The 20,320-nt window shown below is 43.5% G+C and overlaps 2 protein-coding genes across 2 annotated transcripts; one reads left to right on the forward strand and one right to left on the reverse strand.

Moving 5' to 3' along the window:
• Positions 1-1,448: 1,448 nt before the first annotated feature.
• Positions 1,449-13,992, forward strand: casq1b (calsequestrin 1b). The gene is made up of 11 exons (XM_057028355.1): positions 1,449-1,860; positions 9,948-10,041; positions 11,348-11,448; positions 11,530-11,641; positions 11,717-11,790; positions 11,908-12,038; positions 12,585-12,630; positions 12,706-12,760; positions 12,836-12,936; positions 13,012-13,086; positions 13,175-13,992. The coding sequence occupies exons 1-11, from the start codon at positions 1,624-1,626 to the stop codon at positions 13,622-13,624; spliced, it is 1,476 nt and encodes a 491-aa protein (XP_056884335.1). The 5' UTR covers positions 1,449-1,623; the 3' UTR covers positions 13,625-13,992.
• Positions 13,993-16,152: 2,160 nt separating this feature from the next.
• Positions 16,153-17,375, reverse strand: LOC130523409 (uncharacterized). Its single transcript, XM_057028688.1, has 3 exons — positions 17,190-17,375; positions 16,909-17,114; positions 16,153-16,678 (listed from the first exon to the last, which is right to left on the reverse strand). The coding sequence occupies exons 1-3, from the start codon at positions 17,373-17,375 to the stop codon at positions 16,363-16,365; spliced, it is 708 nt and encodes a 235-aa protein (XP_056884668.1). The 3' UTR covers positions 16,153-16,362.
• Between the last annotated feature and the right edge of the window lie 2,945 nt (positions 17,376-20,320).

Below are 20,320 nucleotides of genomic sequence, written 5' to 3' on the forward strand. Positions count from 1 at the left end.
TCCATGCAGCAAACGAAGCAGCTGTCTGCGGTCATGCAGCTGATAGTTTGATTAGATTGGCGGAGAAAGTTTCTTAGCAATGAGCACAACAAGAGGATGTTTGTGGTCTGTCAGCTTCAATGTGTCCTTCCACTTTCAGACAGGAAAGAAAATGACTAAATAAGTTAAAAAATTAGGTGCTGGGTTTTGCTCCTGGTTTCTTCCTGTTAATATTCCCCCCACGTGTTGTTGCCATGGCGTTTGCTCTGCAGTAAAGTGTACCTGAATCGTGCATGAAGAGCATAAGAATGATGAAGCATCAAAAGCAACTTTTTAAAGAATAGCTCACATTGGTACCATCCAAAGATGCCATATTTGTGATGTTTTTGGGGTTTTTTTTGTAAAATTGTCCTTATTGATTAAAGATGCTAACCTTTTTTTCCAGACATCTAACCTAATACTAATTCTGTAATGTCTGTTATAAGACATAAGCCTACAAAATGCCATTTAAAGTAGTTGTGCTAATTTGTATATCCCAAAGGAGCAGTCAGGTGCACTGTGTTGTGATGTTTGTGTACCCTCCAACAGTCAGAAGCTCACATTCTTCTTAGCAAACAGTCTGTCGGCTGATCATGTTATTCCTAGCCAATCGTAAGGTAATAGCGCATCGCATCATTTCCTCCACTATATCCTGCACATACGTGTGACAGCTGTGCAGAAACATGGCACGCGTAATCTTGCTGCGTCAGCTATTTTACAAGACAGCTCCAAAGTCTCATCTCTCATTCAGCAACACTGACATTCTCCATCAACCAGAACAACTTCCCTTTTTTTTCTTTTTTTAAACAAACCAGTGATTTCCTGATGCCTCTGAAATACATCAAAGCAGAGTGAGCAGTTAGCATATGCCTCATGGGTGGTCATTTTATTGGACAGTGTAAGGACAACGATCTCAATTGGTTCATATTAGTCATACCAAAATGAGGCTATATAACTTAGCAGGCCTTTATGACCTGTACTGCAGCAAGACCTAAATCATAAAACATAATACAAAATTACCGGTTCGCTGCAACTCTGTCAAATTTCCTGCCCTTACACCAGAGCCCACTTTTACTGTCTTATCCTCCATATGGACCCTGTCTTTCAGAGCCCTTATTTTTAGCGAGCGTCACCTCAAAACTTAATATGGGAATGGCATCTTGAAGCTCTTCTTTCCTCAGGCTCTCAGCATATATCCATCCATACCTTAAGTCCTCCAGAGCCAGTATCTGGAGCTCTCCAGACGCCCAACACACCCACTGTCCCTTTTCATAGCCTTGGCTTCAAACAGGTGGCCGTGTGACCGAAGCACCCCCACCCCGCCATCAACTGGGTTGCGTTGTTGGGTAAGTGGGATCAGTGTCTCTTATACCCCTCCTTTCTCTGACCAGTGACCAGTGGAACCACGTGTGTGTCTATTTTAAAGGGGGGTTGTTGCGGTCAAACCGGCTCTTCTCTGGCCGGAGGAGAAAGGAAGCAGGCTGGGTTCCTAACTTTCCCTTCACGACGTCGACTTGCATTAGGGACAACATTAACACAAAAACGGTGCAAGTTTCCTCCCCACATCAACAGTTAAGGCTCTGAGGAAAGGTCGCAACCGCCAGGATGAAGTGGGGCTGGGTGTTTTTAGGGGTCTTCCTCTCTTTAGGGACTCTGTCCTGGGGGGAGAAGGGCTTGGAGATCCCAGAGTATGATGGAAAAGACCGTGTTCATGACCTTAGTGCCAAGAACTACAAGTCTATTATGAAGAAGTACGACGTGATGGTGATCTACTACCACAAAAACGTGGATGGGAACCGCAGTGCCATGAAGCAGTTGCAGATAGAGGAGCTGGCATTGGAGGTGGGTCTGTTACCATCTTATGGCTCTGGATGAATCGGTTGCCCATGTGGGTGAAGGGTCATGGTTGGCAGAGGGGAAATCTGGAGAAGTTGGCTCCAGTTGAGGATTCCTGATGCACAGTCATGGCTTTGATACCGCTGAACTGAGTAGAAGTAGAAGGCAATTGTCCCAGCGAAATCATGGGAGGAGAATTCTTGGATCGGGAGACACCAAAGACCATCTCCATTGTGCAGGAATTTTTTATTCTGAAACACCCTTTCAAATTTTGTTTGAGTGACTGTGAGTGTCACCTTACAAGTATAGTTTATCTCTCTAGCTATTTCCCATGCACCTTTCTGGTAGGACAGGCCGTTGCTCCGGTGGCTCTGCAAATCAGTGTCCTGCAGAAAATAAAATGGTTTGAATTTTCCATCTGCTGTCCTGTCGGAATAGAGGTGTCTCCTTACAGCGTACACTAGCCTCCCTTAGTCACCTCTGTAAATAGCCCAGGACTGTTCTGCATGCTTAGCAAGAAGCTAAAAGCCCTCCTGGGATGAGTCATGTTAGCGGCATTTCTCACCACAGCTACACACACCTGTGAGAAGAGACTAAACTCCTAAACCATTATTTGCACACTGGGTTCATTCGATCTGATCTATTTCCTCCCACCGCTGCCAAGTGACGCTGCTTATCAGAATAAGACCCTACTGGGCCTGAGTGTCTGTTGCAGACTGTTCAGCCAATCAGAGCAGAGCAAGTGAGGTGCCCTGGGCAGATGCTCAAAATAACTGGTTATTGCCACCTCAGAATATGCAATTATCATTTATTGAATTGGGAAATAAAGCTAAAGCTCCTTTTCATGCTTGCCGACGGTGATGGTGTTTTTTATATAAACTTTTGAAGCTACTTGTTTAGCTAGCTTGCCGCAAAATTTCCCAGGCTAATACTGTGTTTGTATAATGTCAAGTGAAACCAGTGTTTACTGGTTGACATTGTCTTCCTCATTTGTGTAATTTAACATGTTTTGAGGCACGCTCATGCTGGCAAAACATTTTTGTCTTTTGGTTTTAACATTAACTGCCTTAAAAAGGAGCAACTAGAGATGCAATAACAACTTTATGACTTGGTGACACTCAGCATTTTTACCTTGAAAAGTTCAACTGATGCACTTTTGTACTCCAGTGATATTTCTGAAATGCGTACCGTTGACCACAACTCAGGTCTTCGTACTGTGTGTAAAGTAATCCACTGTATTCATCCCCTCCTGGTTTGGCCCAAGTTTAACCCACTTTGTGGGTTAAATATGTTTTTTGCATGCTGGCTAAAATGAAAGCAAGTTGCTGTGGAGTAGTGAGACCAACTAGCTGCAGGTTATACGGAGCTGATGTGGAGAACCTGCAGTGCTTTTATTGTTGTGAATGAGTTTTTAATGACCACTTTATCACTTTTGGGGTCACGGGGTGGGAGCCTATCCCAGATGCATATGAGCGAAGGCTGCGTACACCCCAGGATGAGTTGCCAGCTCATCGCAGGGCCAAATGTGTGAATTTGGGAGTACGGTGCCTTGCTTAAGGGTACCTCAGTAATGCTTTGAAGGTATCCTGACACCTCTTCCTGTTAGCAGAACATCTCCCAAGATTTGTCTGCACTAGGACTTGGACCGATAGCCCTCCACTTCTCAGTCTAGTCCCCTACAGCCTGACCCACCACCCCCGTGATGGAATCCATCTGTTATTTTTTTGTCATAATGTAAACACTCATGTTCATCACTGCTCTGGTGCGAACTAAAATGCTTACACATGCCCAGGAATATGTTTTTAATTTGCTGTTCCACTGTGACAAGATGCCACAGAGAGACCTACAAGTATTCCGACCAGGAAAGAGCTGAAGGAAATCGCTGCCGATCCTTTTTTCCTCCCCTTTCTTTCTCGGTTGCTTCTAATTATTGTAATCCTGTAGAAAAGGTGTCATAATGTACAATAATTCTTCGGGGTTTGACAGAGGCTTCTGCTTCGTCCATTCACATTTCCTCCCATCTATCGAGATACCCGAGGGAAAGGTCAGTCCGTCGCCATGGTAACCATTAACACGTCCTTTCACAATAAATCTCATGCTTACATTTTTAATTGACATAGGTGATGGAGGAGAAGAGACTAATTTGGGATCTGCTATTTCAGGAAGGGAATCAGTTTATGAAGGAAATGCTGCAGATTGGTTTCCTGAGAGATGTTTTCATATATAAGAATTATTTTTGTTGCTACAGGGTATTGAAGGGTTTATGCAATATTTGACCCGAATAAAACATTAACCTGGGAACATAGCCATTCTGCGTAAAACCAGGATATATGATTCAGTGTTTCTTGCCTATTTTTCTTTCCTTAAAAGACATGTTAACATGTCAAATTCTGAGTGGCACCTTATCATGGTCTAATGACGGCAACGGTGTCATGTTGTCATGGACATTTTTAGCCTGGTAGGGTCTCCCGAAGCATCGTGGCCCTGGTTGACAGACTGAGAAAGTGCAGTTAAAGATGGCCCCCAATATAGAACCAAATCCAGGATCACTTTTCCGAACCCAGGGAGGGGATCCGTTGGCAGTCTCGGAGCACAACAGTGTGGTTGAGGCAGCTCAACGGCTGTCAACACAAAACAAGATTTGTGAGGCACCTATCATGTTGCATATGCAGCGTTTATGTTATAAATCTCAAACACTGATACAAACATTTGGGATTATGCCTAGGGGCATATGTAGCGCAGAACGACACCTATTTCCTTCCAGTTCCACAGGTTCTTACTTTTCTTTATAAATTTTTAATTTTCAAGATTGGGCTGAGATAAACCTCATGACACCCGTATGCCACCATCAAGGCTCCATCCAGAGCCATAAAAGATATTACACAACTGCTCTAATGTGCTTTAAAGCTCTCCTGCTGAAAGAAGGAGTTGGAGGAGTCCTGCTTTGGGGCTGAAAGAAAGCTGGAAATGCTTAAAGTGGTTGCCTAAAAATACAGGCAAAATGAAGACTTTTAGGTTTGAATACATTCCAGGGAAGGTAGTTAGCTCGTACTTCTCAGCTCTTAACACAGCCACTCTGCCTCTCAAGTCAGGGAAAACAGCTCCCAACAACCTCCCAAAATAGTTCTCCAGGTCTATGACAGCAGTCCCACATGCTGATTTCCTCAATGCTAAAATTAGCCCACCCACCGCCCGTCATCTTGACCACTCCCCCAGCTGATTTTCCCAGTCTTCCTCTGTCTACGAACGTCTCCCCCTAAATTATTCATCTGGAAAATGCACGAGGGAAATGCAGTAGATCAAGCCATAACATAAAAGATTTACACGAGACCACTTGACTCTATAGTTTCTCGGAGACATTCTCCTCTGTGCTTACTTCTGTTGGCTATGTAGGTACCAGGATTCCAAACAAGTACAAAACCACAAATGTTCAGAGCAAAACAGGCTCAAAATGTCACACATTTCAATATGTCTTTCAGTTGCATGTCCAAACCCCCCTCCCCGTATTCAATCTGTGGTAAGAAGTAGCAAAAATTATCATTCAACACGTCTTTGTTGCGTGGAACACCTGCAGGGGATTTATGTAACCCACCCAAAAAAATTCAGCAGGGACTCTTCTCTGTAAATTGGCCTCCCTTGTTTTCTGTTAGTGAGTCACTCGCACACGGTCGCGGACACTTCTGTCCCCACAGTTTGTTGTTGTGAATACGCCGGCCTGCTGTGGAGATTGCTGAAAGCCTTGCAGCCGTTGCATCATGACTCCAAAGAGGTCACACTGTTCCCTGAAAAAAGTGAAATCGCCTCGAAAGAATCAAAGGATGTTTATTTTAAAGAACAAAGCCCAATAAGAGAACAAAACATAAAGGCTTCTCCAACGTTTCCTACCAAATCCTTTACAGCAATCTTCCAAACCGTGTATTTCCACAGGCGGGAGGCATCAAGCTGGGGTTGACTGCTGTGCGTGAATGTTTCATGACCATGTGGAAATAGTGTTACGTAACAGGCTGGTGTGGAACACCCTGATGTGTTCCTGTAGCATGATGTGTAATTAATTTAGGGATCTAGCATGGGGACCAAAGTGTGTTAACTTGAATTATTTCACAAGCTAGAAGAGACGGGTCAAAAATCTCTTCATTTCAAAGGCTGCCTGTGGGAATAGAGAAGGTATTTTGTTGGATCCTATGTATGTGTTTGAAATTGTGACTGTTATCATCAAGTAGTAAAATGTACAACTGTTCATCCATTTAAAATTTAGATTTATGGTCCATATACTCGCGTCCATTTACCATTTACCGTTTGCTGTATTTAAACCAGTGTCTGGGTTTAAAACAGGGGTGGGCAAACATTTTGATTCGTGGGCCACAATGGGTTCTAACATTTGACAAAGGGGCCGGACCAGGAGCAGATGGATGGATGGAGTGCTTTGGTAACCTCACCTCATTGGAGAAAAAATACACATCTTGGGATATGGAGAAAACATGTGCTTTAATTTCAAATGAAAATGAAGAGAAGCATTACAACAAAATATCTGACTTTGGAATGAGTCGTAAAACACTTAAAATCAAATGAATAAAATATGCCTTTTTAAAAAAAATTAATAACCATTTCTATTTTAAAGCACTGAAAGTTCTGTTATCCTTCAGGATATCACCATCACTCTCCTCCTGACTGTCTTTTTTCTAGTGGGAAAACACCAGAATTGCAGTGAAAATTTAACATTAACAAGGTTTATTCATTTAATTTTTCAAGTTTGGCGGGCCGGATTAAAACGTTTAACGGGCCGCGTGTGGCCCCCGGGCCTTAGTTTGCCCATGCCTGGTTTAAAACATTGTTGGAATTACTCGTTGAAACGCACCAGGAACGGACATCGGTGCCCGATAACATCACCCAAACTCACCATCAGGGTCCACATAATTACACATATTAGCAATAGGCTAATCTATTGAACCAGTATTGACCTTTTACAAACAAATGACTCATTGGTGTCTCAAACTGCGTTGGTCATGGCGCCAGACTAAAACGTATAAAACCAGGCAAGTTCGCACTTCCAGTCATTTTATTGAAAATCTAACCTCAAGGTGGGACAGTTGGGTCAAAACCTCACCCTGGTTTCTTATAAATACTTGGGGAAAGACCTGGACTCTCAGCCTGATGACACCAGATAACAATAAATTACTTCTCTTCTACCACGTTTTGGAGAGAAGTAAAGGAATCAATTATATGAGATTAATTTAAAATGAGTGAGGGAGTGATGAAAGAATGCAGCCATGAGCTGTTAGATGAGCTGCTGAGCTTGAAACATCATAAAAAGGTTATTACATGCCAAGAGTACTTTAAATACACAGTAGTAGTAACCTACACTTGAGGGGACCCACCGCTCCAAAGGTTATTTAAGTGCAATAAAGAAAATCTGGCAAAACAAGGCAAACAATATCTGGCATCCTTAGAGAGAAATTTGTTATTTAATTGCACAAAAGCATCATGAAAATGTTTGTTTATCGTACCGGTTATTTTAACTTGTCTTTCTCTTGACTAATATTCAGTTAAATCTTAAGTTTCCTATGAATACCATCTTTTCCTTTGCAAAATTCACCAGTTAGCAACAAGTTTGAAGCCATTAACTTCGGAAAATCTGTTTTGGACCCACATTTCCACAGTAACAACAACAACAACTATGCAGCTCTATGAAACGGTTGGACATGTTGACAGCAAAGCTAATGTACTTGTTTTTCGGCAGCTCGAGTTGTTAACAAGCGGCTGCTGTCATTGGCACCCAAATCAGTGATTCATCGAGACTTTTCAAAGCATCAGAACTGTGGGAGGGAGAACATTACCTTCATGTTTGTGCCAGCCCAGGCTTTTCTTATGATTTTAACAATATACATAGAACTTTATATATGTCAAGACGTAGTTTTATATACAGACCTGAGTTATGCTGGAGCAAAGCCAGCCTGACCAGCATGTACCGTAGGTTACCCGGAGTTATAAACACTCGGAGCAAGCTCACAGGCAGGTATAACTAAAGAAATCCTCTTTCTCCCCCTCCAGCTTTTTGACAGCTCAGCATGGTAGTCTGAGCTCTTCCTGTGGCAGCTGATGCTGAGTGATTATTGGCAGACGGGGCCAGGCAATTACACCGTTGACCTCCCACTTGGCTCCGTGCACTCAAACTTGCACAAGGGTCGGGTTACTGGAAGAGTGCAGATAGGGAGAGTGGAGAAGATGTCAAATTAATTGGGGGCACAGGGAGGATCACAAGAGAGACTTTTTTATCGGAACAAAACAGGTGAGGGGGCTATAGGGAGGACTGATGGCTGCTAGGTGTTAAATTGTATCTCACATATCTTCTTCCATTCATCAACATCAAGCGCTCCTGGCATCACTTTAATGGCTATTATAAATTATCCAGGTTTACTAACTTGGACTTGTGGGAACAAGGAGGGGGGGATTATGGGAGGAAATCCTGGGGAACCAAATTTGAATCAAGTCGCTGAAACATTTGCCAAACCATTGTGTGATTGGCACAATGGCAGTTTCACAATTAATACAGTTAAAAACAGGAGCTTCGGTTGCTTGTTGAAGAACCCCGCACAGCCACAACAGCCTGGCACCTCCTCCTCATGCTGGTTCCCCGCTGTTGTGGGATGGCATCCCATTCCTCAACCAGCATGTGGTCCCTCTGGCACACCAAAGCTGAGCCCTCAAGTGTTCAATAGGACTGGAGTCAGGACTGCTGGCAGGCCTTTCCACTCCCAAATCCTGGAGGTCTCTAACAAACCCTGCTCTGTGGGGGCACAGTCATTTTGATGAACAGGGTACAGTCTCCTACTTTGGAGAGATGGGACTACCAGAATCTCATCTCATCTCATCTCATATCTCCCTGTACTGAGACTGCTGCTATGATTGACCAGAGATGACAGGTTTAGAACAAGCCCGTTCTTAGAACTGCAATCCTACAACAACTTAGTACAAAAGGGGCTCTTGGCATAAAAGATTCGACAAACTTTTAACAAATGTGCCGCAATTTAACGGGAAAAAACCACAAGTTCCTCTCTTTTTGTACATTTTTCATATTTCCTACATATACTGTATTTTTAATGTGCTACTTTTTGTGCCATATGAAACTTTACGTAAGTGTAAATGTAAACATAGGGAGGGCCAATCAGACAAATATATCTGTTACCATACGTATGGTTTTAAGAACAGTTGCAGACAATTTTTACTAACTAAATTAATTAAACACAAATCCTGGATATCAAACGTGTTGGGTTGACCCCAAAGTCATCATGTTGCGCTGTCACCTAGACTCCGAGTCACTCTTTAGTTCACCACGATTACTTTGTGGGCCTTAATTACTTCTGTCAGTAGGCCTAATTGCAGTGATTGGAAAAGCAATGAGTTGAGTCCTCACAGCAGTCAGCTGCCGGCTCCTCATTATGTGGTTACGCTCTTATCCTGTCAATAAAGCTGCCAACATTTCCAACCAGCTCGGCATGTTTGGACTTCACCAACTAACAAGATCACGACTCAAGACAGAATGTATAATTATTGAATGTGCTTCAATTTGTGCACTTTTAACTCACAATGCTGCTTTGCAAGTCACTTTCATAAATTAAATTGACTTTAATTCTGTCGCAAATGTTGAGCACAACACAGTGAAAATGGCGAGGGGTATTAGTATTTTAGACAGCAACGGTTTACAAGTGTGCCTTGTAAACCAAAGTGTGTCCAAACCACTTCCACTTTACGAACTGTGAGCTCCTCTCTGTCCCACCTGTTGAAGGCCTCAGTATATTTTGGCTCATGTTCTGCCGCTCTTGTTCTTTGCGGAGCCTCGCTGTCCACGCCGGTCTTGCTGCAGCTACAAGGACTGTCAATTGTTGGCTTCAGTTTCTCTCCAATTTAGAAAGTGCAAGGCAGCGATCCACAGTTTTGAGGCTCTGAAATATGACACACCTCAGTGGTTTGGTTAAACAAATGGGAAGTACGTGTGTAGGAAAGGCCTTGAGGTCGGGCGTCCAGGAAGAATCGGCCCTGGTTTATCGAATATCACGTTGTCTCTCTTCAATTTTCTCTCTCCCTACTTTTCGCAGCTTGCAGCCCAGGTCCTGGAAGATCTGGATGATGAAGACATCGGCTTTGGGCTTGTGGATGAGAAGAAAGACTCTGCGGTTGCCAAGAAACTGGGTAAGTGTTTTTGGTAGAGGCTTGTCTGGTAGATACATGGCCCCGAAAACTCCTGCCGAGTTCCCCTGAAAGTTATGTGCTTTCTATTTTTTTTCCCACTATTCGAACATTTAAAGTGCAAGACAATTAAGTTTAATTCAGCATTATTTGAATGTATGTTGCAGCTGAGAAGCCTTATCCACAAAGCTAATTCCTCAATTCAATCAACCTGATTTACTTCGTAAGGTTGCCTACAGGTATTCTCAGGTGTCTAACAAAATCTCTACTATATGGCCATTGTAGAATACAGGTCACAGGAACCTTGCAACATTTGCACCCACCACTTTGTGGTCAGCCAAGAAATTGCTATAACATATATGATATATACACACATACATGTACCGTATTTTCAGGACCATAAGGTGCACCATATTAAAAGGTGCAGTCTAAGTTATGTGTGCTATTTCTGTATTTAACACAAACATAAGGCGCACCGGATTATAGGGCAAAACATACCGGTACGCTAGCTTAAAACATGCATGCTAGTGTGTATTTAGCAATGCACTCACATACATCATCTTCTGTGTCCGAAATGAACAAAATGAATCTGAAATGGCTTTTGCGAAAGCTGAAAAGCATTTACAGATTTTGGAACTCGGTGCACACATAAGGCGCACCGCACTATAAAGCGCCCCGTCCATTTTGGAGAAAATTTAAGACGTTTAAGTGCGCCTTACGGTCGCCAAAATACGGTATATTAATGTGGTTTGATTTCTAGTTTATAACAGAACTGCAACTTTGCTTGTGATCCCCCTTCCCCCAGAAAAAAACCAGTTGATAGCAAACAAAGAAGAAACTAACTGGCAGCAATGTGTGAAAAGCTCATGTTGGCAAATCTTGCAGTTCTAAAAACCGCAGTTTGAAACAGTCCATTTCTAACCATAGTGATTGCTGATGAACTCGCCTGAAACCAGGACCGAAAATCAGATTTTTTCAGCCGCCTGAGGAAAAGTTCATGTTACAATTCTGCTCTCTAGTGTTTGAAGACGTCGACTGTCGGTGCTGAAAACTGTTATCTGTGGACTATCAGGATTTAATCAGATTGGACTTTTATCTATATTTTCGCATGTTGGCTCTTTAATATTAAATCCAGGTGAGTGACATTTGTAAATGCAGAAAATGTTTAAACCCGAAAATGAGTTCACGAGGATGCATGTGTGAATAGGCTAAACTTTAGCCTATTCACACATGCATCCTCTTTGGCTTCCTGTATGAAGCATATGTTACAACCCTCAAAATCATAAACAAACTCTCATTTTCTCATCAGGTCTGGATGAGGTGGAGAGTATTTACATCTTTGCCGATAACGAGATCATCGAGTACGATGGCGAGCTGGCCGCCGACACCCTGGTGGAGTTCCTCTATGATGTAAGACGCCTGTGTGATGTCAGCAGCATGTGTGAGCGGTGAGGTTGTGGTGCTCACGTGAGTCTCGATCCCGGTTCGTAGGTCATCGAAGAGCCCGTGGAGATCATCGACAACGAGCGCGAGCTGAAGGGCTTCCACAACATGGATGATGTCATCAAGCTGGTGGGCTATTTCAAGAGCGAGAAATCTCCCCGTAGGTTCAAGGCTCCACTTCAGGCTCATTTGTTCTGTTTGTTTTCTTTAATGATTTTTCTCCTTTATTACTCAGACTTCATCGAGTACGACGATGCCGCAGAGGAGTTTCACCCCTTCATTAAGTTCTTTGCCACATTTGACCCAAAGGTTTAAAAAAACGTCAATGCAATTTGTTAAATTCTAATATTGATTTTGGACGACAGTGAGCGTAGGAAAAGTCAGCCTATTTTTTCCCATGTTTCTTTTCTCATCCTGTTATTTCAGATTGCGAAGAAACTGAAGCTAAAGATGAACGAGGTCGACTTTTACGAGCCGTTCATGGAGGAGCCCGTCACCATTCCGGGGAAACCTTATATCGAGTCTGAGCTCGTCGAGTATATCGAACAGCACGACAGGTCAGCTAATGGTTTTAACAAGATTCAGACCACAGAAGTTCAAATTCACCGTTGGATTTGGCAAAAGAATTCTCTTTTACACATTCGAGTGATAAAATAAAACTAAATTACAATTTAAACTGGATTAGATATGTAGAAGAGGTGTACTGTGTTCATTCTTTGAATTAAGGGAAGTTTAGAGCTTCTCCTTCCTGGAAGAGATTCAGTAGCTCTGCCTGATTTAAAAAAGTAAAAAACAGCTAATCCAAGTTAACCTTGATTTATTAAACTGTGTTAATCTGACTGAAATCCTACTAAATCGGATTTCCTGTAGTCAGATTAACACAGTAATAAGGTGAACAGTGGAATTTACTGCCTGCCTTCTTAATCCTGCTCAGGCTTGGAAATTCCTCCCTCATGCCAACACCAAAAATGGCTTAAAGACCCCAAAATGGAACAATAAAAAACCATGAAAACCACAGCCAGACACTGGTGTTTAACAAATCATCAGATGGGTTGTTGGCAGCACCAATCCTGATTCTTCTTCTGTTGTTTTAAACGTTCCAGGCCCACTCTGAGGAAGCTTCACCCTCACAGCATGTATGAGATTTGGGTAAGAGAAACTCTCTGATAATATTTGTTTACATTGGCAAACCCTGACATTCTCAGCGTCTTTGCGTTTCCACAGGAGGACGACATCGACGGAGAGCACATCGTCGCCTTCGCCGAGGAGGACGACCCAGGTTTGGGACTCAGGATTTGATCTTGCGTAATGGCCAGCTCATTTATCTGACCCGTTCTCCTGTACGCTCACTCAGACGGTTATGAGTTCCTGGAAATCCTGAAGGAGGTGGCGCAGGAGAACACTAACAACCCCAACCTCAGCATCATCTGGATCGACCCTGACGAGTTTCCCCTGGTAACATACATCCATATTTATCATGAGGAGGTCATAGAAACCCAGCCGTCTTTACCTTCCCCCTATCTCTTGTAGCTGGTGCCGTACTGGGAGAAGACCTTCCGCATCGACCTTTCCTCTCCTCAGATCGGTGTGGTGGACGTTGAGGATGTGAGCTGCAGCCACCTAAAGTCAATCTTCTCATTGGTTTTGGTTTGTCAGAGCTTGAACTTTTGGTTGTGTGGATGTGTTGGCGCAGGCCGACAGCGTCTGGATGGAAATGGACGATGACGAGGACATGCCCACCGCCGACGAGCTGGAGCAGTGGATCGAGGACGTGCTGTCCGGAAAGATTGACCCTGATGATGACGACGAGGAAGATGGTGACGACGACGATGATGATGATGATGATGACGACGACGACGATGATGATGATGACGACGATGATGACGACGACGATGATGATGACGATGATGACGACGACGATGATGACGATGATGATGACGATGATGACGACGACGATGATGATGACGACGACGATGATGACGAAGACGACGATGATGACGACGATGATGATGATGACGATGATGACGACGACGATGATGACGATGATGACGACGATGATGATGATGACGATGATGACGACGACGATGATGATGAAGACGACGATGATGATGATGACGACGATGATGATGAAGACGACGAATAAATGTTCACTGCTATCATACACTTCTGGATAATTTAGCCAGCTGTGGTTAAACCTTGATTTTGTAACCCTTGAGGCAGGCTCTGTCTACTTCCTGTATGGTTTCCTGTAAGGGACAAATCTCACCACCCAGCAGGAGACACTTTTATCTGCAGAATTCCAAAGCAGAGGATTGTAACAGATATATAATATTTCACCTCACAGCTGGGAGGCGAATGTGAGCGAAGAAGCTAACGTCCCTTTTCCGTCTGTCCTCACAGACTGCGGTTTGTCCGCTGCTGTTTTCTCCATTTTGCTGATGATTCAATATTTTCTACCCGTGACAAACACTTGTACTGTTTTTCAATAAGAATAAACCTACATTCACCGGACAGTCTTAAGTACACTTTAGTATCTTTTCAGAGAAGGGGATTTTCTGTGTTGCCTCTAAACTTCAAAGGAAATTTCAGTCCATCTTTCCGAGGAAAATGCTGGAATCCGGGTCGGCATAATTTGGTGTCCCCGCTGACACTTCCCATATTTCATCGTATTTACCTCTAGAAATAGTTACACATTGAACGGGTGCAGGAAATGTGTTTATTTAACTGCAAAAGGCGAAATAAGCACGTATACAGCACAGTTCTAACAAGACAAGATGACTCTAACATAATAATTCTGGAACTCTGCTACCAGTATTCTAGCTTTGCCTGCGAGCAAATAAGATGTTTTCATTAATTGATGGGTCGATTGTTGCTACAGTTTTCATCTCCTGCTGTTTGACTCTTAAATTTTTCATAATGAACAGGGAGGCGCTTGTTACCTACTTTCTCACAGGCCAGAACTACTTTGTGACGACGCACGGTCACATTTTTGACAGAGCATTCTGACACAACGTCGTATATTTTCATTTCTGACTTGCTGATGCACAGGTTGCCACCGCCCACCACCTGGCTGCCAGCAGTGCCACAAACTTGGACGACCTGAGCCTCGGTGGCCTGGATGAAGGACTGCACCGGAACCCTGCCACACAGGCCTTTCTTTACCAGGTAGCTGTAACCAGACGCAGAGTTATTGCAACTTACGGCATTAAAGGATCTAACCTCATTTCAACTGTTACCTCTTCCATTGTCTGACATCGTCTCTGTCAAAGTCCTTATTGAGAATGTGCCTGTTGACAGACTGCTGGTGCAGAAATCTGCTGCTTCCTCTCACCGTTTTCTTGGAGTTGCTGCTGTTGTCTCAGATGCACGTGTGTGAAACTGATGTGCTGAGAAAAACAGCAACCTTTTATAGTTGGGGAGGTAGAGTTCAAACCACAACCCGCTGTTTTAATACCTTTTTAGATGATATTTCCCTTGGGTTTCTTTTTTTGTTTTTTTTTGTTTTTTTACCCTTCCAACAGGAATGCTCGGTTTTCTGTATTTAAGCCTCATAGCTGACAACTTTTATAAGTAATTGAGCTTATTATTATTTTAATTCTGGTCCCACACTGACATGCATCAAAATGATAGTTTGAACTTTAAAGTAAAGAAATCTTTTAAGATCTCCGACTGACTTAAAAAAACAACAAACATCTTCTATTTTTGTGAGGACTTTAACCTCCCAACTAAATGCTCAACCCTAACCGTCCACTTCAATACCAGATTGTAGCACTACAACAGCTCTTTGAACATGTGAAGACCAGACCAAAGTCTTCATTTTCATAGTAGAATGGGTATTTTTGGTTCTCAAATCATAGCATATACAAGAAGACACATCAGATGTCACCTTAGATGCTGTCAGTGAGGGAGGAAGCAGATGGAGCCGCTGGTCTGTCGTTGCTGTTTCTCTAACTTACAGATGTAACTAGATGAATCCCACAAATACCACCAGTTGTCAAAGTTGAAATGTTCTCACGTATCGGCTGGCCTCGCTCAAAGGCGTCAAAATGATCACTCTTATAAACCAGAGTGAAACCTTCTAACCAGAAGGCTTCTTCAGTTCTGAACTCGCTGGGGACAGAGTTTGAAAATAGAGCCCTTGTGGACCGTTGGCGTCGTGGGCAGGGTCGTGGGCAGGGTCGTTGGCAGGGTCGTGGGCAGGGTCGTGGGCAGGGTCGTTGGCTCTTGTTAAAGTAGCGAACGGCGAGGTACAGTTGGATGATGAGGTCACGTATTTTGCAGACTGCATGCACACTGTGTTGTAGTGTCTGCAGGAAGCTTCGCTGACCATGACCCAACATCCAGATCTTTGTGTACCTGATAATCATCTATATCACAGGTAAGCTACACGCTTCTCTTGGATAGATGGCATCAAAAAGATTCCCGTGGAGTTCTCAGAAAGCCGGAAAGCCAGTTTGTTTTGGCTACGTGAAACACTCAGAAAAAGGAGTGCAAAGAAGCTAACTTCTAAGCTAACCTTGACATCCCCCCACCCCCATTTTCTCCAGTTTGCCGATGATTCAAAGGTTTCTACTTGCTTTTCCTACTGAAACCCACGTTGACCCAGTGATGTTTGAAGAGAAATGAAACTTTGCACTCTATTTTTAGCTTCAGATGTAGTTGCACATTGAATGGATGCAGAAAATGAGTTTATTTATGACAGTGAGCAAAAGCAAAAGAAGCACAAATAGAGCACAATTCTAACAAGACAAGATGACCCTAACATAGCACGACCTCTGCTAGCAGCACTACAGCTCCCTGTTGTTGCCATCAGTCTCAAATGCAGCGTTGCATGTGAGCGTAAACACCCAAGAAGACGTTTTCACTCTTTGGGGGTGTAATTTAGGAACAATTCACATTTTCAGGTTTCTGATTTGTCCATTTTTCATAATGAACAGGGCGACACTTGTTGCTCACTTTGTTACAGGCTAGAACTACTTTGTGATTGCTCCCGGTCACTTTTGTTACAGTGCATTTCTTGCTTGTTTTTCTTGACTGGACGTCATACACTCTCATATTTGAGGTGCTGATGCACAGGTTCCGACCGTCCACCACGCGTTTGCCAGAAGTGCGACAAACTTGACTGACTTGATTCTCATCGGCGTCGATGAAGGACTGAACGCGAGTTCTCCCACACAGGTTTTTCTCCAGCAGGTATCTGGAACCAGACACAACGTCTTATTCATAATCTGATGCTAACGTTTCACACATAGTTTATTCCAGAAACGTGAGGGACAGTTCTGCCACATGGTGGCTCAGACGGCTGCGATGAGACGTCAAGTCTTATCGTTACTCCACAAAATCGTCACTCATGAGAAATCTTTACACTTTAGCAAATCAACAAATACAAACTCTGTAGGCCAAGAAGTTGCTGCCTTTCACTGGTACCTGCTCCATTGTTGCTTATCCGTCCTGTTAAAGATTTCCTTTAGAACGTGTCTCTGGACAAACTCATTGTAATTGCGTTGACTGCTTTTGTCCTGACAGGGAACCTTCACGTCGTCGCGCTCGGCCCCAGAAAACTTTCCTTTCCCCTCGTGCACGAGGAGGAAGATGGTGACGATGGTGACGACAGCAAAGTTCATTTTTTTGGCCTGTGGAAAAAGAAAAACATCGTTAAACAGAGTTGGTGCTGAAGACGTCCCTCGTCTTCCTCTGCGAGGACGAACTTGAAGCTTACGTCTCAGCTGGAAGTCTGAAGAGTCCAGTTCTGCTGAGGACACCAGCAGCCTTTTAAACACCAGTGATGAGGGGGTGTGAGGGTTGGTGACGCCAGGATCCGCCCAGGAAACGCTGCCCTTTCCCTCACAGATGAGGAGGGATACGGCGAAGGCGGTGAGGAGAGCAACGTTCATCGTTCAGGACCAAAGGCTGAAAAACAAGAGAGCGGCGTTACGCAAGTCGTTAAAACGTTTGAATCGATGGTGCAGAAATCTGCTGCTTCCTCTCACCGTTTTCTTGGAGTTGCTGCTGTTGTCTCAGACGTCTGTGAAACTGATGTGCTGAGAAAAACAGCAACCTTTTATAGTTGGGGAGGTAGAGTTCAAACCACAACCTGCTGTTTTAATACCTTTTTAGATGATATTTCCCTTGGGGTTTTTTTTTTTTTTTTTACCCTTCCCACAGTAATGCTCGGTTTTCTGTATTTAAACCTCATAGCTGACAACTTTTATAAGTAATTTAGCTTATTATTATTTTAATTCTGGTCCCACACTGACATGCATCAAAATGATAGTTGAACTTTAAAGTAAAGAAATCTTTTAAGATCTCCGACTGTTAAATTCAGCTTAAAAAAGCAATGAAGATACAGATTTTAACTGAGAAGGTTCTTGTATACTATTCTCAAAACCTACATGAGCACACACATCCTTCTATCTTCTATATTTGTGAGGACTTTAACCTCCCAACTAAATGCTCAACCCTAACCGTCCACTTCAATACCAGATTGTAGCACTACAACAGCTCTTTGAACATGTGAAGACCAGACCAAAGTCTTCATTTTCATAGTAGAATGGGTATTTTTGGTTCTCAAATCATAGCATATACAAGAAGACACATCAGATGTCACCTTAGATGCTGTCAGTGAGGGAGGAAGCAGATGGAGCCGCTGGTCTGTCGTTGCTGTTTCTCTAACTTACAGATGTAACTAGATAAATCCCACAAATACCACCAGTTGTCAAAGTTGAAATGTTCTCACGTATCGGCTGGCCTCGCTCAAAGGCGTCAAAATGATCACTCTTATAAACCAGAGTGAAACCTTCTAACCAGAAGGCTTCTTCAGTTCTGAACTCGCTGGGGACAGAGTTTGAAAATAGAGCCCTTGTGGAACGTTGGCGTCGTTGGCAGGGTCGTTGGCAGGGTCGTTGGCAGGGTTGTGGGCAGGGTTGTGGGCAGGGTCGTTGGCAGGGTCGTGGGCAGGGTCGTGGGCAGGGTTGTTGGCAGGGTCGTTGGCAGGGTCGTGGGCAGGGTCGTTGGCTCTTGTTAAAGTAGCGAACGGCGAGGTACAGTTGGATGAGGTCACTTATTTTGCAGACTGCATGCCAACTGTGTTGTAGTGTCTGCAGGAAGCTTCGCTGATCACGACCCTTGAAAAATGTGAGTTAGCTAAAGCCGCGATCACATATTTAGGCAAGTAGGTGAGCCAATGGTGCAATTCTAGCAGAATTTGTGGTGTCCATATGTACATTCAGCTTTCACCGTTTTTGGCTGCTTGTTGCCAACATCCAGATCTTTGTGTACCTGATAATCACATCTATATCACAGGTAAGCTACACGCTTCTCTTGGATACATGGCATCAAAAAGATTCCCGTGGAGTTCTCAGAAAGCCGGAAAGCCAGTTTTTTTTTGGCTACGTGAAACACTCAGAAAAAGGAGTGCAAAGAAGCTAACTTCTAAGCTAACCTTGACACCCCCCCACCCCCATTTTCACCAGTTTGCCGATGATTCAAAGGTTTCTACTTGCTTTTCCTACTGAAACCCACGTTGACCCAGTGATGTTTGAAGAGAAATGAAACTTAGTTGTAGTTGCACTAGAGGTAAGATCTTAAGACCGAGCCCGAGTCCGAGCCCGACCCAACCCGAAATTCGGGTCGGGGTTAAAATGCGTAAAATGTCAATCATTACGTTCGGGTCGGGTCGGGCCGGGCTTCTCTCTCGCTGACTTTTTTTTAATAAATATTTGTTTATAAAAATATACACTAAAACGATGTGTGGATACTAAACTAAGGAATATAAATAAATATAAATAAATAATTTGGATAAAACAGAGAAGGCGCTGTAAGGTAATTGCTATATAACTACTACTAAACAGGAAGTGTAGAGCCAGAGCACGCTTTGGGAAACGTGCGCAAAGCCGCTTTGCATACGTTTTGCCAAAACGTTAGTATGTCGTGAATGTAATCTTCCCTCCGCATCCGCAAGTTTACATCTATTTTGACCATCCCAGATATGGAGCAGCAAGAGGTCAAGGATAAACTTAAGACAGGAGAACTGAAAAGGCAAACACGCACCGCTGGTAAGAGTGAAGTGTGGAAAAGCTTCAAATTGATCGTAAAAAATGATACAGAAGCTTCTGTTGGCTTCGCTGAATGTGGTCAATGTGGTGCTTTGCTTTCATATGAGAGCAAAAAGACTGGCACCTCGACGCTGAGCAGGCACTTAAACAACTGTACTCGCAAAATTGATGATCATCAAACATCTATATTATCATTTATCCCAAAGACCGCCCCTCTTCGCGCTAAGCAGGCCATTACAGACAAGTGCGTGGACTTTTGCTGTCAGGACCTTAGACCATTTTCAGTAGTCAGTGGCGAAGGTTTTAAAAGTCTGGCCCAAGAATTGATCAATATTGGGTCAACTTTTGGGCGCGTACCTGTCGACTCGGTCCTCCCCCATTACACCACAGTGTCAAAAGCATGCGCCGAGAAGGCTGAGGTAAAAAGGAACTTTTTAATTGAGCGGGTAAAGAAAGCTCTAGCAGGTGGCTGTGACGTTGCCATGAGTACCGATATGTGGACGGACGATTACAGAAGGATGAGTTATATTGCAATAACTTGTCACTTTACTGAAACGGACTTCAGGTTGGTTGGAAAAACCCTCACCACTGCTGTATTTCCAGTAGAAGACGCCAAAACGGGGAAGAACATAAGAAGAGAACTGGTCCGGCTTCTGGTGAATAGATTTGGTTTGGAACCTTCATCTTTATCCAGAATAGTGTGGGTTACAGATCAGGGCAGTAACATCGTGAAAGCTTTGGAGCCTTACAAGCGCCTCTCGTGCCTTGACCACGTGATCAACACT

This window comes from Takifugu flavidus, chromosome 3 (assembly GCF_003711565.1).
Source record: "Takifugu flavidus isolate HTHZ2018 chromosome 3, ASM371156v2, whole genome shotgun sequence".
In the NCBI taxonomy this organism is placed as follows: domain Eukaryota; kingdom Metazoa; phylum Chordata; class Actinopteri; order Tetraodontiformes; family Tetraodontidae; genus Takifugu; species Takifugu flavidus.